Below are 17,533 nucleotides of genomic sequence, written 5' to 3'. Positions count from 1 at the left end.
ATATCAACCTTTGAATTATTAAAACTTTATTTTAATATTAGGATTCTCGGTCATTCAGCACATAACATTAAATTACATTTTGTATTTCTGAACATTTTCACTTGACTTGACATTCCTTTCCAGGCACACCCCTGATAGCAATCAAGCAATGTTGTTGTTGTTGTATCATGGTCATGTGATGCATAATTGCAGATATCCACCAGAGGGCGGTGCATGATTACTAGTTATATAGTTATCAAAGTTAAAAATTTCAAGGACCCCCAGATTGGTTTGCATTTAGGCCACGGGAGTTAAGGCCTATTCATAGTTGAGTTTTCGGTAATCGAGGTCTCTTCACCGAAAACTAAACTATGAATAGACCTTTACTGTGAGTTGCAGTTCTGTAGTGGTCCTTTATTATGGCGACCCGCAATAACCCCTGGGGGTCTCTGGACGGCCACTTCGAAAACCACTGCAATACAAACTTTATTAGCGTCCTTAAGGAAAATACATATTTTTTTATATATACCTTTAAATAATTAATTAATCGACTTCCACAATCTATTCATCTATTTCCCATTCCACTTGCTAATTTATCAGCACTGTGACCGGGATAGAGGATGTTATGGAAAACACTTTGTTACATTTCTCTGCTTTCCAAGTTTATATTGTCTGCACTCCTCGTCCTCCCACACATGTACACTTTACTGTACATGCATCTTTTCACAAAACAGCCTGCATTCTGCAATATCATTGTTGTCATGGTAAATACACTGCATAGTTGAGGGAATTCAGTCCCACTCGTCGTCATCTTCCTCATCAACTGCATCATCTTCTTCATCACCTAAAGAAAGGGAGATTGAGAAATAATCCCCCTGAGGAAGCTCTGTGCTACAATTAAATATCAGTGTTAATTTATCCATTTGTAACTCAAAGAGACAAATTTAACCAAATAGACCTGGTTACATTACATTATTTCAGAGTTGAATTAAAGGACCACTTCTTCACCAATTTTCAACATTTCTTCAAGTCCTCACAAATTCTCATAATAAAATTGCACCATTTCTGTGGTTCTCAGAAACTTTCCTATGACATCATCGGTTTTGTCATTTCGAACAAGATTTCAAACTTTAGTTTTTATTAATAAGACAAATGGCTTCTGTTTCAGCAAGATTAAAGGCCTGCATACTCCAGTTTTAGGTGATAAGGTTGAGAAAAAGAGAAAGCTGTGGTTGTGCTACTCGACCTGACAGCCGCGTATGACACCGTCTGGCACCGCAGACACCATCTCAAGCTTCTGAGGACAATTCCAGATCGCCACATGGTGAACTTCATCATGGAGATGCATCTTCCACGTGGGACCAGAGACAAGGACGTGGCTACTCGATACTGAGTTGAACATTTGAGGATGATACACGAAAGAAGAAGAAGGTGATAAGGTGACCACCCAAACGGTGGTATGTCACGTTGTAGTTTTCGGTGATCACCTTATCAACTAAAAGTGGAGTATGAATAGGCCTTGGGGCTGTATAGAATCTCCATCGATGATAATGACGCAGATTTCTGAACTGTCGACAGCCCACCAATGAGACACAGAGTGACTAGACGGAAATTGTGCCATCTCTTATAATACGTGTTAGGAGTCTAAGGAATTATATGGTGATTACCTGAGGAGTGAATGACTCTACTCCTCTCCTGCATCACCAGCATGAGAGCGTTCACAATCCCCTCACTGGACTCGATCTGTGGTGTAGCATCTGCATTCTCAGTGACCTGACACACACACACACACACACACACACACACACACACACAATCTTGGCTTGGTTTCTGTAGTAGACTAATAATTTGGAACTAATTGGCCTTGTTTATTAATTTCAGATATATTAGGCTAAAATAAATCATCCAAATATCTCAGAAAAACGAAATAAGATGCACGAAGAAGTCTACGGTAATGTAACTAATGGTTTGCCAACAGGGATTCCTATATCCCTACTTCCACCTCTTTTTCTTTCCACCATACTGAATTTTCCCACTGACACAGACAAGCATGCAGTCTATAACAGAGAAACAGAAATATGTTTCAAAATGTCACATGGAAATAAGGCCATATAGGCTTTTACAAATTTAATCCAGTAGACTATGGAGTATGGACTGCACTACACAACCAAGTACAGATGTATTTAGTTCAAAAGCTTTTCCCTGAATTTTTATTACAATATGAGAGTTAAATGACCACTCTGCCTATTTTGTTTCAGGGCACTACTCTCTCTTTCTGCTCTGAGCCCAAACGGTAACAAGAACACTCGGCGGATTTACCCTTTTTGCCGACTTCTCAAGACAAGTCGGCAAACCGTGGAGAATATTCGGCAGACTCTTAAGAAGATTCGCCGCGCGACGACTCTTCTTCAGATTCTGCCGAATATTCTCCACGTTTCGGGGCACTTTCAGCAGCTGTAGCGGTAACAAGAACACTCGGCGGATTTACCCTTTTTGCCGACTTCTCAAGACAAGTCGGCAAACCGTGGAGAATATTCGGCAGACTCTTAAGAAGATTCGCCGCGCGACGACTCTTCTTCAGATTCTGCCGAATATTCTCCACGTTTCGGGGCACTTTCAGCAGCTGTAGCTGCAAGTTTCTGAATGTTAGCTACTGCTAGCTACTGTGCTAACGATGCTAAAGCAACACAACCAAATAAATTTATTAATCCCGTGATCGGGACGGGAATGAAAGTCAACGGGAGCGATGATAATGATCATTTTCAGGAAGGAAACAACGCTCGACGCGGTGCTCAGGCTCACTGCTGGCTGCCTGCTGTAGCCAGGGGGGTGGAGCTGGGTGGACCGCAGTGTTTGTTTACAATAAAGTTTCAATAGTTGTCACTGTACAATACTTTAAAACAGTTGTCATGTTGCACACAATCAATTTGGTCATAGCAGCCGCTGAGCCGCCTGTAGCCTCTCCTCTCCAAGCAGCAGCCCACAGTGCCTGCACCGTGAGACCGCAGTGAGAACGCTATAGCATTGCAAGAAGCTAAGGCTTAGCTGCTAAGCTAACACAACACCAGCCATGGTGGTGGTGATGTTAGCTTAGCGTAGCGTAGCTTGCTGCTGCTTGGCTGTTCAACTTCACTTCATCTCTGCCTATAATCTTGCGCATTCACTTCAACTTCAATGGTTCTGCACAGCGCAGCAATAGCTTTGCTTTGCGCTTGCGTTAGTCAAAACTAAAAGCGAGTGACAGTGAGACGAGCATGTCGACCGTAGCAATGAATGGAGACCTATTTGGAATGATTAAATCCATTATTGGCCTGGAGAAAGTTACAGCCGCTCCGCCTCCTCCTCCTCCCTGGCACGGTACAATTAGCCATGTGCTATATGACGTTTTGTTTACCCTGCGACAGGGACTGAGAGAAATGCCACCGAATTCTTAATTATTTTCCTTCTCTATATGGGCACACTTGTGAAAGCTGAATGCTTTTGCATGCTTTTATTGATCTGCTGTCTGATCAGCGTGCATGATCATCATGCAGTAGCTAGATGCGCGCTCCAGTGCCGAGATTTCTTCCCGTTTCGGCGACTCTTCGTCACTTTCCGTCCGAGTTCTCAGACAGAACTCGGACCGGAAAGTGACGAAGAGTCGGCGAAAGGGGAAGAAATCTCGGCAAAGATGAAGAAGAGTCGGCGACCCGAGTTCTCCAGTATTCGCTGTAGCTGCAAGTTTCTGAATGTTAGCTACTGCTAGCTACTGTGCTAACGATGCTAAAGCAACACAACCAAATAAATTTATTAATCCCGTGATCGGGACGGGAATGAAAGTCAACGGGAGCGATGATAATGATCATTTTCAGGAAGGAAACAACGCTCGACGCGGTGCTCAGGCTCACTGCTGGCTGCCTGCTGTAGCCAGGGGGGTGGAGCTGGGTGGACCGCAGTGTTTGTTTACAATAAAGTTTCAATAGTTGTCACTGTACAATACTTTAAAACAGTTGTCATGTTGCACACAATCAATTTGGTCATAGCAGCCGCTGAGCCGCCTGTAGCCTCTCCTCTCCAAGCAGCAGCCCACAGTGCCTGCACCGTGAGACCGCAGTGAGAACGCTATAGCATTGCAAGAAGCTAAGGCTTAGCTGCTAAGCTAACACAACACCAGCCATGGTGGTGGTGATGTTAGCTTAGCGTAGCGTAGCTTGCTGCTGCTTGGCTGTTCAACTTCACTTCATCTCTGCCTATAATCTTGCGCATTCACTTCAACTTCAATGGTTCTGCACAGCGCAGCAATAGCTTTGCTTTGCGCTTGCGTTAGTCAAAACTAAAAGCGAGTGACAGTGAGACGAGCATGTCGACCGTAGCAATGAATGGAGACCTATTTGGAATGATTAAATCCATTATTGGCCTGGAGAAAGTTACAGCCGCTCCGCCTCCTCCTCCTCCCTGGCACGGTACAATTAGCCATGTGCTATATGACGTTTTGTTTACCCTGCGACAGGGACTGAGAGAAATGCCACCGAATTCTTAATTATTTTCCTTCTCTATATGGGCACACTTGTGAAAGCTGAATGCTTTTGCATGCTTTTATTGATCTGCTGTCTGATCAGCGTGCATGATCATCATGCAGTAGCTAGATGCGCGCTCCAGTGCCGAGATTTCTTCCCGTTTCGGCGACTCTTCGTCACTTTCCGTCCGAGTTCTCAGACAGAACTCGGACCGGAAAGTGACGAAGAGTCGGCGAAAGGGGAAGAAATCTCGGCAAAGATGAAGAAGAGTCGGCGACCCGAGTTCTCCAGTATTCGCCCAAACAGCCTCTAGATGTCACTGTCATTCTTTTGCAAATGGTTTGCATCCACCTAGTGAGCTCTCAAGCCCATTCTGTGACTTCACTGACTTGTCTTGTTGAGAGATAACTCTCAAAGTTGTTAGAAAAAAATATATATAAACCACTGCAGTAGATGAAATTTGAAAAATATACCCAAGTCAGTGTTTCACTTTACTGGGAGATATCACTTATAGCAAAAGCTGTATTGTATTTGCAGTAAATATCAGAGGATTATAAGAAGAAGTAACAATTTATGTGCTATCAAAATACACAGCAAAATCCCACACAGTACACAGTACAATCTGAAGTGTTAATTTAACTCTGAGATTGTAAAAATCATATTTAATTTAAATCTGAGACTACACATTTTACACTCTCAGCCACTTATTTCAGTAGCCTGGGTTCCAATCCTGATTCACTACATTCTGTGGATTTGTTTTTGTCACTTTACGTGACAAAAATCCACAGAACAGTGAATCAGGCTGGAACCCAGGGTAGATATTATTACAGTCCTATTTGATGTGTAATGAACACTAAACAGAATGGCATGGTTTCGGATATATGAAATGCAGGAATCGACTCAATGTCAATAAAACAGGAACATCTTACATTCTTTAACTTGGTCCCCAGGCGGATCTGGTCCAGCAAGCCCCCTCGACTGACCACAGGGGCTGGAGCGGCTCCACTGTCTACTCCCAGTGTTGGCTTCGACGTGGATGGTGGTGGTGGTGGTGGTGGTGGAGGAGGGGGAGGCCCGCCACTTCCAGACACGGAGGACGTAGGGGGCCGAGGGGGGCCACTGTGGCCCGGTGGCCTTGGTGCGTGGGGAGCTCCTGGAGGAGGCGGAGGTGGAGCACCACGGCTCCCTGACGGCGGCGGCGGGGGTGGAGGGTGGCTGCGGCCACGGGACGGTGGTGCACTGGGAATTCCCGGTACAGATGGAAGAGGAGGTCTCGGAGGACCGGGATTCCCTCGAGTCGTATGGGGTGCACTATCTGCAGGAGAAATAGGTGCAATGTTAACTCAGGATTATGTCTTTAATGTTCTTCATTATGTTGATTACCCATTTTGTTATGTTGTTATTATTACCATAATAATTGTATTACTTTCTTTCTACTCATAGCATGGGTACGTATGGTATTCTTTACTTGAACCATGCAGGGACTGCATTCTCAGGCTTTTCCCCTAACCTAACAGATCAATAGGAGAATGAGTAAGTGAGTAAGAAAGCCCAGGGCCTAAATCCATACTCTGGAAATGAAGGTGTTTTCATTGGAAAATAGTATGTCAAACTTAGTATTCAACTGGGCTGTAGGAGTGCTGACCAAAAATTGCAGTAGCTACATTATTGCATTATCATTGTAAATGTCTGTATTGTCACTGAACCTTGTTTTTGCATCTCTTCCTTTACAGCCTCCAGTCCTCCTGACTGTTCGATGAAGTCGTAGATGAGCTTAGAGGTCTCTGCATCTGTCAGTTGGTCCTCACTGATTCCAGCACAGTAGAAGAGGTCCTTCAGAGCTGGGTCCAGATTAGCAGTCTACAATGGCGAAACACACACATCCTGATAACCCATTTACAGTGTGGAGGAAATGAGAAATCAAAACTACACAACAATTACAGATACACGATACAGTCGTCCATCAATGTGTTGTATACCAATTCATAATAGCATGGATTATTGAGAAGACAGTATGGAATTAAATGTTCATTTGCCTAAATATTCTATGGATTTTAAAGGAAAAGTAAGAGAGGTAAACTTTCTTAACCATGTTTTCTAACAATATCAACTTACGTACATCAAATCCAGTGTTAGGATCCCATCCAACATGAGTAACATGTCTGCAAGAGGAGGTTAATGGAATTAATTGTTATGAAAGGTTTCTCACCCTTGCAGGACCATCTGGTTCCATTCGTACAATCGGATAAAATGTACACTGATAATTTGACTGTGCTTAAGTCAACAGTCGTTTTGATACTAACTTGAAATCGCTGGGTGCTCCGATGTCAGCCTTGGTCAGCCTTGGCTTACCCTTCTTATTCTTACTCTTAGAGAAGTTTAAAGAGGCGGCGGGGGCAGGGGTTGGCACACCTGGGGAGCGGTATCGTGAGGCTAGGATGTCAGGGTTTGGAATGTCCACCATACTTCCAGAATGAATTCCATTTCCTGGGTCTGGAGAGCACATTTCCTGGTGTCATTTTTTTAATGTGTTTCCAATGTGCTGCTACTTAATTAGTTCGTTAAAGTTGAAAACATAAGTCTGGAGTTAATTGTGAGGTAATGAAAACCTGCAAAATCATCATCATGCCTTGTGATATATGGCAAATTCATCTGACCTTATCCTGTACACTCAAGACACGCTCCATATATGGCCAGTACAGAATTCATTCCATGTTGATCATGCCAAAGCGCCAGGGCTCGCCCAGCAGATGGGTGCCCTTTAGGGCAAGGTTGCTTCTCTCCCTCAGGGCGACTTACTGGTATACTTACTACTACTTTGATTATTTTTATTTTGCATAGATGTGTATATTTGTCTTTAAATGTCTTGATGAATTGAAAATGGAAATGTTTCTGGTTTCTTAGCAGTTTTGTATTGACCTGTACCTTCCTTGGATTGTATTCTAAAAATGTCAATCAATCAATCAACCAAACTACTAATATCATATACAATAACAATACAATGTTCATTGTATTTATTGAGCAATGTTTGTTCATGTTCACTCACTAGCTGACGTGGCTCTGTATTGAGGAGTTTTCGAGCGCATATCACGTTGTGAGGACTTATCTAAATACTGATACTGAAGTTCAGTTAAGGTTGAGATTATTGCTGTGTAAATACGGTGGAATGACACAGCAATCATAGAGAGTTTGAAAGAAAAAGCACATCATCTTGAAATTAAACATAATTATCCAATATGAAATAACATAATATAAGAAAGAGTAAAATGTGCAATTGTCTTTAGTCCTTTTCATGATAAGGTATAGCACTCACTGTGTGGTGGTAATGGAGGAGGTGGGCCTCTATTGCCTGGAAAACAGAAAACAAACTCATCTAGCTACCATTTCTGTTCATTCAATGTTTTAATGTGATTTTATTCAAAGTCCCACCTACCAATGTCTGTACACCATTTTACAAGTTACTCTCATTTTGGCAATTTTGCTCACCATTGCTCAGAGGTTTCTTTTTTGGAGAGGAGAAATCAGAACTGGAATGAGCAAAACTATTTTCATTTAACCACTTATGACATATAATTTGTCATACTTCTTTTTTGCAAACATAGCAGATCTACAAGCTTACAACACATTGTTAGCTTTTTGATATTTTGTAAATGTGTAAAAAATAAAGGCTTTGCTTATGATGACATGGTTATAATGCGGTTAACCTACTGTGACTGTTTTTATGTATGTGTGTACTGTATTGCTTGCTACACGAGTCGACTAACCTTGATGGTCGGCTCTGGAGCTGATCTTTTCCATCACTGTGACTCTGAACGTTTCAGCTTCTGTTTCACTGGCAAAGTTCAGGCCGACCTGGCATTCCTATAGGGAGGGTATACATTATCATCTCATTCAGTGTTCCGGTCGAGGATGTTACATCTATGTGCTGGGTGGTGCCATGTTTCTAACAGTAGATCTAGGGGTAATAGAGGGTATGCGTGTGACATCATCATCATCAAACCCGGATGTTATGCAGGAACGCCTACTCAGTGGCAAAAAACTACTTTCTGGCCTTGACAGCCCATACATCCGAACTGAAAACTTGTATTTGATTGCATTAAACGACGATAAACAACATTAAACTCACTTTGTCACTCATTTTGCCACTCGATTTACCATTGACTTTATGCATGTGTATACTCTTCAGATTGTACTGTGTTGAGATCGGCATTGTTGGAGGCATCACAACTAGTGTTGCTAACTAATAATTTGGCTTAGATTGTTTTTGTCCCATTTTGTATCAGAACGTGTGATAGTCACTGAAATGGCCACTGCACCTGCGCTGGCTTGCGCATCTTGTTAGTCGATCAAGACCAGACCCACTGTGGATCTCCATGGCTTCTTTGCAAAAGTCATCGTCCATTAGTCTATGATGCAGCCATCATCTGTCATTCCCCACTAGTACTCACCAATCTGACCATCTAGCACAGCCTGCTTGAAAATACTGTATTATGCAACTGAACCAATAAGTCCATCACCCTACTAGTGCTCTTTGTTGCTGACTCTCAGAAGAAAGAATGGATTGGTGAAAAGTGGACTGGTTAAGTAATCAAAATTTAAGGCAGGTGTGGGGTTGCCATGGCAATCAATTGGCTGAGGCAGAGGCTGGGAAATTCTACAGGTGAGGGGATTTAAGGCTCATTCATAGTCTGGATTTTCAGTGGTGAGGTGACCACTGCTCCGGTAGTGAGGTGACCACCGGAGCTGAAATAAAGTTGAGCGGTGGTGAATAAAAACAGAGAGAAGGGCTGGGACGGTGGCGGTGGTTTGCTCTTCACCACGGCTCGTGACGTCATGTTGTAGTTCGGTGGCCACCTCACCACCGAAAATGACTATGAGCCTTTCATTAGGTCCACTGGCAGCCTTTCGTGGTGGTTCTGGACAACCGTGTATCTGTACTTCCTGTGGTAGTGTGGAACGCGTGTGTAAAATGTGGATTACAGACATATGTATACACGTACACACAGAGACCTGGTGCAATTATAGTAGGATAATGTTTACCCAGATTCAGACACAGAGAGTTAGTGGTGTGAAGCACATTAAAACAGAAGTTGGTAAAACATTTATAGACAGTGGGAAGTTTGCATCAATGACAGGGTATCATAATTCAGTAAAACATAAATGTTAATGCTTAACGTTGCCGATTGTTTACACAGACTCGGAGTGAGGTGCTGTAAGTACATTTAATTTATATAGCACTAAACTCACAAAGGCCCCATTTCCACCGGTTGGGAACCGGTTCAGTTCTTTTTGGTTCTTAGTCCAGCTCCAAAATTGGAATGTTAATTGTGAATTGAGTGTGCAAAACCATACCTATATTAAATTGTTGAAACTTCCCCAGTTGATTACTTACACAAAGACAATGATTTATTGTATTACAAATCTTAAAAATGTAAATATGCAAATTAGGCATCATATAGGAAAATATGAAAAAAACATAAAATATGAAAAAGCTACTATACTGTGGAAGGGTTCTCATATATTAATTTACTTATATTGATCCTATAAACAATTTAATATAGGTATGGTTTTGCACACTCAATTCATAATTAACGTTCCAACTTTGGAGCTCTGGCTCATGGACTAAGAACTGGTTCTGAACTGAACCGGTTCCCAACCAAGGTGGAAAAGTGCTTTACATACAGAGAATAAAAGCAGAAATAAAACAAGGAAGTTCATACAAAACAGAAAGAGGTCTATACAATCAAGACAGCAAATAATACAACAAGAAACAAAAACAAAACAAACAAACAAAAACACAATCAGACATCCGGAAATGCCTGAGTAAAAAGTAGTGTTTTAAGTTTGTTCTTAAAGATGTCCACAGAGGCTGCGGATCAAGACCTGTGGAAGAGCATTCCACAGAGTGGGTGCTACAAATTGAAAGGCTCGATCACCTTTTACGATTTGTCTTTGGGACTGTTAACAGACCCTGATCAGCCGACCTTAAGGCCCTCTCTGGTACGTAACGTGAGACAAGGTCAGTGAGATAATTTGGGGCCTGATCATGTAGAGCTCTATAGGTGAGCACTAGGACTTTGAAATCAACTCTGAAACTAACAGGGAGCCAGTGCAAGGAAGCCAGGACTGGTGTGATGTGGCACCTTCTGTTAGACCTGGTGAGCAGTCTAGCTGCGACATTATGTATTAGCTGGAGGCGGTCCATGGTGGTTTTGTTAAGGCAGGTGAAAAGTGAATTGCAGTAGTCCAAGCGAGAGGATACAAAGGCATGGATAATCATCTTTGGTTTGGGAAATGACCTGAGTTTCGCCATGTTCGTGAGGTGGAAGAAACAAGTGCGGGTAACTTGTTTGATGTGAGTATCTAAAAGCATCGTCTGGTCAAAGTTAACACCATGAAGATTGGGGCGCACATTTTCCTTAAGGGACCCCTGTCTAGACTCACTGTCTACTGAAGAATGCTGTCTGGGGCAACAATGAGCACCTCTGTTTTAGCCTCGTTAAACTGGAGGAAATTATTAGACATCCAGGCCTTAATGGCAGATATGCACTCTAGTAAAACAGTAAAATTTAAATCAGCGGGGCTGTGATAAAGGACAAGCACATTCAGATGTTCAGGATATATTTACAGACAGCAGAACGTGTCTGAAAGGATGAACTTTGTGTCAACTTTAAGCAGGTCGGGCTGAGTTTAGAATTAAATTGGTCTTTCTGTGGGGTAACAGTTGGGTTTTAAGCACTGCAGGTATGGGATGGGCGGGAGTTTCCAAAACGGGACGTGTGCATGACGGACTTATTTTAAGTGGACTTTATACTCACATCAGCTGAGAAGGTGTGGAAGTGGTCTTGAGGACTGTGATATATCATTTGGCTGTACAACTCCTGTTCCCATATTTGTTTTCCTTCCTATAGTTAGACAAGAGAGTAATGAACTCACACAGATAACAGCACACACCTGTCAAAAGTCTTATTACTAGCCTATATAGCCTAGCCTAGATCATTATATGTCTACAATAATTCACAATATTCCGTTTTAGAAGCAGAATACATGATGGAATAAGTCCATGTATAGTGTATATTTTGTACATCGTCGGATGGAAACCTTGTACGTCCCAAACCGAGAAATAGCAGAGATATGAAGATAGCAGATCTACAAACTCACAACGGCTTCACTATGCTTTTGCGCGACACTGTTCTGTGACAGAATAGGGTATCATTTACAAAAAATACGTACTGTAAAAAGATGGAGATGGAGAGCTGTGGAGATTTCTGCCCAAGTGTGAGACCACTTATATGTTAAAATAATTTGAGAAAAATCACTGTTATACAAAAGAGAGAGCAGAACCTTAATGTTGAAGATACGTATGAAGTAGGAGCGTTGTGGGTTGTCCTTGATGAAGCAAGCAACTCCCACGTGTTGGAGACTCCACTGGGCAGGACTGTGAGGGAGGGCCATCCATAGCTGCACCACTGCTGTGGCCAGGGTCTGCACAAAGCAAAGTATTAATCGATAATAAAATAAAATCATTGATTAAAAATGTATTATCCGATTATTCGAATTAGCTCTAACAACATAATCGATAGTTGGTTGTGCATTGTGTCGCTCACAGTCACCGAAAATAGACTGTTTACAGTACAAGCTCACTATGTCCAATATCTCAAACCCTCACCCTAACTCTAACCTCCCACGGGGCAACACACCTAAACCTAACCTTAACCCTCTCCCAACCCTTAACACACCCCTCACCAACCTTAATCCGGTCGTCTTAACGCACCCTGCACCAACCTTAAGTCGGACCAATGCTATGTCTAACCAATGCTATGTCTAACCAAAGTATGCCTCCTGCGTGCAACACATTGTGAGCTTGTAGATCTGCTATTGTCGGTGCCCAACACAGGCACACAATTTCATATAAATCAGTTTAATAGCTCAATATAGGAGGGGCTACATGCATTACAAAATATGAACATTTCTATTATGGCAAAATGTTTGAATCTCCTTATAGATGTACGTATATACAATTAAAGGCATTTATGCTGCAAGTTAAAAATAACATTTTCTGCTACAATATGTTCAGGCTCAGCAAGGTTGTAGGTTCTATAGTAGTATATGCTTGCTGTTTTAGTCATCACAAGTAGGAAAATAGGAAATACTGTAAAACAGAATTTTCCTAAATGAGTCATTGGTTCAGAACTAACAATAGTTTCTAAGGCTTTTCATTGTGGTCCCCTAAGCTCTCCCCTAACTGGGGTATTGTGACTTTTATCTGATTTGAAATCTGCTGTCACAGTAGATCATGTTTTAGTCTTTTTGTGTTCATTTAATCTGTTTAGTTGACTCATTCTTTTTCTTTCATATATATTTTCACCATTATAAGATCTTGTTTTACTGTGGAGCACTTTGAGTAGTAGTAAGTAGCATGGGTAGTTATATATATATATATACAATATACCTTCCTTAGTAATGTGCCATTAATAGATTACGTGTGCTCACGAGACATACATTGAGCTTTTGCTTAACCAATTTAAAGCGAGCTATTTCCCCTTGTGATATTGCATCAAGATCAATGTGTTATTATCGACAATGAATTATACGCAGAGCCTGACCCAATAAAACATCACATGATGACCAATAAATATTACATTGTGATAACTTGAATCATATATCTTGTTTTTACATAATTTATGAATAGAACTGCAGCTGATCACAAAATTAGTCTGTCTTTGAAAGCTTTGTGAACATACCTGCTTACGCCCTTCCACTTATCCATCATTATATTCTTATACTTGAAAGAAATGCATCGCTTGATGCATTTCCCATTAGTGCAAACCTTGGCTGGCTAGAAAGCAGTGAGAATCAGGCCTCTTTCTTATTCTTCCAGTCATGTCAGCCAACTACTCTGACTACTACTAGCCTACTTACCAAGCATCTCCGGCCCAGAAGCTCCAGCAGAGCCTGGTTCTCCTGAGGGCTCAGCAGGATGCTCAGGTTGTTGTCTTGAGATGATCGGCTCATTTTCTTCTATCCCGGTTTACTTAATGGGTCTGGCAAATGTTTAACGCTCAGAGAGGACCTATAGATCACTGCAAGACTGTTGGCTGGGGACTTCCTTATTCTACTAGAGTGTGATGTAAGTGTAAACTATGTACAAGGGAGCAGGAAGTGAACAACCACAAAGGCTGACTCTTGTGCTCTAGCCATATAACGGATGTGAAGTGCTGCCAAGATTCAAGATTTTATTTTGCAGTTTTCTTATGTCCTTGCATTCATTTAAATAAATTAAATGCTGTTCCCCCAGTCCCTGGGATACAAAAAAGGATACAAATAAATGAATTTCCTTGAAACCGGCAACCACTATTAAAAAACAAACACATAAAGTAAAATCATATTGCTTCCAAAAAAGATAAAAGTCACACTCACACGTGTGAACTGTGAAGTGAGGGGCGCTCTTATCATCATACATCACATTCTGTACACAGCCAATCAAATCATCTCAGATGTGGTACACACACAACACTGGGCCCCTCAAAAACAAATCACACTCGTGTGAAGTGAGAGGCACCCATTGTGGCTGCCACGAGGGGGGTCCTGTTTTTTGAGGGGCAGCATATTCCCTCCGGCTTTCGGAATTACGTCATGTGGCAGCCAAGTCCATATATGGACATATCAGCATAATAAAGTTATAATAAGGTTCCCACTGCAATACACCCAAATAATGTATGTCGTGTGTTATGCTCACTGTGACAACATGACATCAGATCAGACCCAAGAATATTGTCTTAGACGGATAGGTAATGCTTGAAATTCACAGCAGCTTTAACACACTAATGTTCTAAACTGTCTCTGTTCTGTTGGTTCATCAGCACCTTAGATGTATAGGTTATACCAGAGACATTGAGGGGGCAGGAAACAGCCTGGTCACGTGGTTCATGTACTCGCACGAGCCCATAGACTCCAATGCGTAGACTTGCGGTTGTCCCTTTTAAAGGGACAAACCAATAGAGGTCTATGGCCCCATGAAGTGAATGGAGATGTCTTAACTCTGTGTGACGGCGGACACACTATACCTAATGCAGATGCTAACACAATTCTATGTATAATGTATAATGTAAATAAGGACACAAATTGTAACAAATGCATTTATTGAAGTTAAGGGGGGACACTGAGTTGTCGGTGATTCTCTGAAGTGGTGGATCTCCTCATACACCTACAAATGAGCAGATATAAGGCACATTAGTTTAGGAATAAATAGGACAGCAGACTTTCTAATTGACCAGTATAATGAGAAGACTTGTAAAGAAGGAATGTAAATCTCTGATGTCTAAACTTACCTCTGTTTACTCTCATCCTCCTCTCAGGGTGGTGTTCGGGCAAATGAGTTCCCTCCGGGTATAGGCACCCCTCTTATAGTTCCGGGAGGGACCAAGTGTAAATGGATAGCAGGGGGGGATTGGGATGGACTACAATGAATGTAATCCTGTATGTGTTGTGTATATATTCTATGCTAACTACTAATTGTAAATGGGTATTGAGGGTGCATATACAGGGAGTAAGTTTATATAAAATGGCATTGTGTGATTCTAAGAATGGGGAATATGGTTATGGTTACCCATGGGGAATGGTATGGGCTAACCAGGTAATGGACTGCCCTATAAAAAGCAGTCAGTTGTCTTGAACCCGAGATATGACAGGTTGTTATGCATATGACATGTCAAAGTGATTGAGAAATAAAGCCTTATTGAAGGTCCCCTGGACTGGTCTCTTCATTCGTTGCCTTGGCCGCTCGACACTCTCACACTCTGGCTTTGGGTTATATGTGCCCTAACCGGTTTGTGACGTAGAATGCTATAGTTACTGTTACATCACTGTAACGAAGACTCACTTCCATTCATATTATCGGAGCTGGGAGAATTGCTCATTGGATATTTTAGTCTCCATACATGGGGATATCCAGGGTAATCCAGAAGGTTAAGCATCCTGGTTTAAGTTCTAATCGGACACCACTGCGGCGGGTTCTAACCCACAGGCAACCAACAATAGAGCTTTGAGCTATTTTATAGTTACTGTTATATCACATTACAGGACCATAAGGACCACAAGCCCTTGTGTAAAGCAATCTGACAGAATAGAGAAATATAAGGTTCCGGCAGTGATTCAGAACAGTTACTTCCGTATATCAGTATGGCTGATCTTTGGCAAGAGTGCATGGACTACTGTGTGGAGGTTACCAAACAGGCCGGGAGCATGATCCGTGAGGCAATGCAGAAGGATATTGCCATCATGCGGAAGAGCTCTCCTGTTGACCTGGTGACTGAGACAGACCAGAGGGTGGAGGAACTCATTATTTCCTCTATCAAGGAGAAGTATCCCACTCACAGCTTCATAGGGGAGGAGTCGGTTGCAGCAGGTGCCCCCAGTATCTTAACAGACAACCCTACCTGGATTATAGACCCTGTTGACGGTACCACTAACTTTGTCCACAGGTTCCCTTTTGTGTCCGTCTCAATCGGCTTCACCGTGAAGAAATTGATTGAGTTTGGGATCGTCTATAGCGCTATTGAGGACAAGCTGTACTCAGCCAGGAAAGGGAAGGGAGCATTCTGTAATGGAGTTCCTATCAAGGTGTCTGGTCAAGAAGATATCACCCAGTCCCTGGTGCTGACAGAAATGTCCTTCAGGGAGGATCCTGAGCACTTCAAAATAATGATGGACAATATGAAGGCCGTTCTCAATATCCCTGTGCATGGGATCCGAACGACAGGAAGCGCAGCAGTGATGATGTGCTTTGTGGCGTCTGGGGCAGCCGACGCCTATTACCACATAGGTATCCACTGCTGGGACATGGCGGGAGGGGCGACCATCGTCACTGAAGCAGGAGGTGTAATCATTGACATTTCAGGAGGACCTTTCGATCTCATGTCTGGCCGGCTGATTATCGCCAGCAGCCAAGCAGTGGCAGAACGCCTCGCCAACGAGATAACCGTGTTCCCCTGTGAACGAGATGACAATGAGGTTTGACTGTGGGTGAGAGGAAAAGATCGTGGCCGGAGGGGATGTTGGTATCGGGGTATATGTTTGGATATGGTGAGGCCGGGTGCCAAATTAAGGGAGAGCTGTCGAGAGTATAAAACCGAGTGCAGATCCCTGATCAATGATTATTGATTGATTGGATGATGGGATGATGGGATATATTTGATTGACAATTAGCCCTTCACTAAGTCCCTCCCTCCCCAACCCATCCTTGTCCAATAGGCACGTTAGCAGCGAAGAAAGCTTGACCTGCATAGCAACCGTTGCTAAACTATTTGGATTGGCAGTGGACAATCACTTTTTGGGGTGGGATTTAGTGAAGGGCTAAAACCTAAAAAGAACAAACGCCAGCATGGATGTACTAAAAAAAGACTATACAGCTGGTTTCCATTGTGGTCCACTTACACACTCAAAACACTGGACAAACAATAAATAAATAAATGATATCACCATACATAAACATAATGTTATGATGTCGATGATGATGATGATGATGATGATGATGATGATGGAGGAGACAGAGTGTGACAATATGACAGTCACCAGCAAGGCAAGAATGGGAAGCACAGCTCCGACGCCTACCAAATATTTGCCAGAAACATTCCTGATCCCCGTCCCCAGTTTTGATGTTTGCATGTTCTCCCCGTGTCCCCTAGGTACCCTCACAAAAAACATGCAGTAATCCTGATGGAGGGCAAAGGAACTGGTTGGAATAATGTGTTCCTTCCATGCGCTACGTCCAACCAGGGAAAACTCCCCCCTGTCAGGTGTAAAGGAGCAACTTAGACACTCATGCATGAAAGAAGCATGAGTTCAAGTCCGTTGCTCTCCCCAGGTTGGCAGAGGGTGCAAGAGCTTAGGTTCACATTATACAATTGAGAAATGGGTTACAAAATAGTGGGATAAAAAAAAATACATCCCTGAGGTTGAGCTCAATGAGTTTTTTGTAAAGATTATTTTTCTGCTTTATTTTGATTGGACACTTTGAACATAGACAGAAAAGGCAGGAGAGACAGCGAGACTAGCAG

General features: G+C 42.5%; 2 protein-coding genes across 2 annotated transcripts; one reads left to right on the top strand and one right to left on the bottom strand.

Annotated features, from left to right (window-relative positions):
- Window positions 1–37: 37 nt before the first annotated feature.
- On the bottom strand, window positions 38–13,624 carry wasb (WASP actin nucleation promoting factor b). The gene is made up of 11 exons (XM_080763138.1): window positions 13,398–13,624; window positions 11,820–11,960; window positions 11,294–11,380; window positions 8,240–8,336; window positions 7,789–7,824; window positions 6,779–6,968; window positions 6,595–6,637; window positions 6,182–6,335; window positions 5,405–5,790; window positions 1,647–1,752; window positions 38–823 (listed from the first exon to the last, which is right to left on the bottom strand). Exons 1-11 carry the CDS (start codon window positions 13,488–13,490, stop codon window positions 771–773), a joined length of 1,386 nt encoding a protein of 461 aa, XP_080619264.1. The 5' UTR covers window positions 13,491–13,624; the 3' UTR covers window positions 38–770.
- Window positions 13,625–15,656: 2,032 nt separating this feature from the next.
- On the top strand, window positions 15,657–16,493 carry LOC308315072 (inositol monophosphatase 1-like; the record flags this gene model as incomplete). Its single annotated transcript, XM_080762900.1, has 1 exon — window positions 15,657–16,493. The coding sequence occupies one exon, from the start codon at window positions 15,657–15,659 to the stop codon at window positions 16,491–16,493; it is 837 nt and encodes a 278-aa protein (XP_080619026.1).
- Between the last annotated feature and the right edge of the window lie 1,040 nt (window positions 16,494–17,533).

This window comes from Protomyctophum bolini (genome assembly GCF_963924005.1).
Source record: "Protomyctophum bolini genome assembly, chromosome: 5".
Taxonomy (NCBI): domain Eukaryota; kingdom Metazoa; phylum Chordata; class Actinopteri; order Myctophiformes; family Myctophidae; genus Protomyctophum; species Protomyctophum bolini.
Note: the sequence above shows the minus strand (reverse complement) of the source record. Positions and strands in the feature narration are given on the sequence as shown.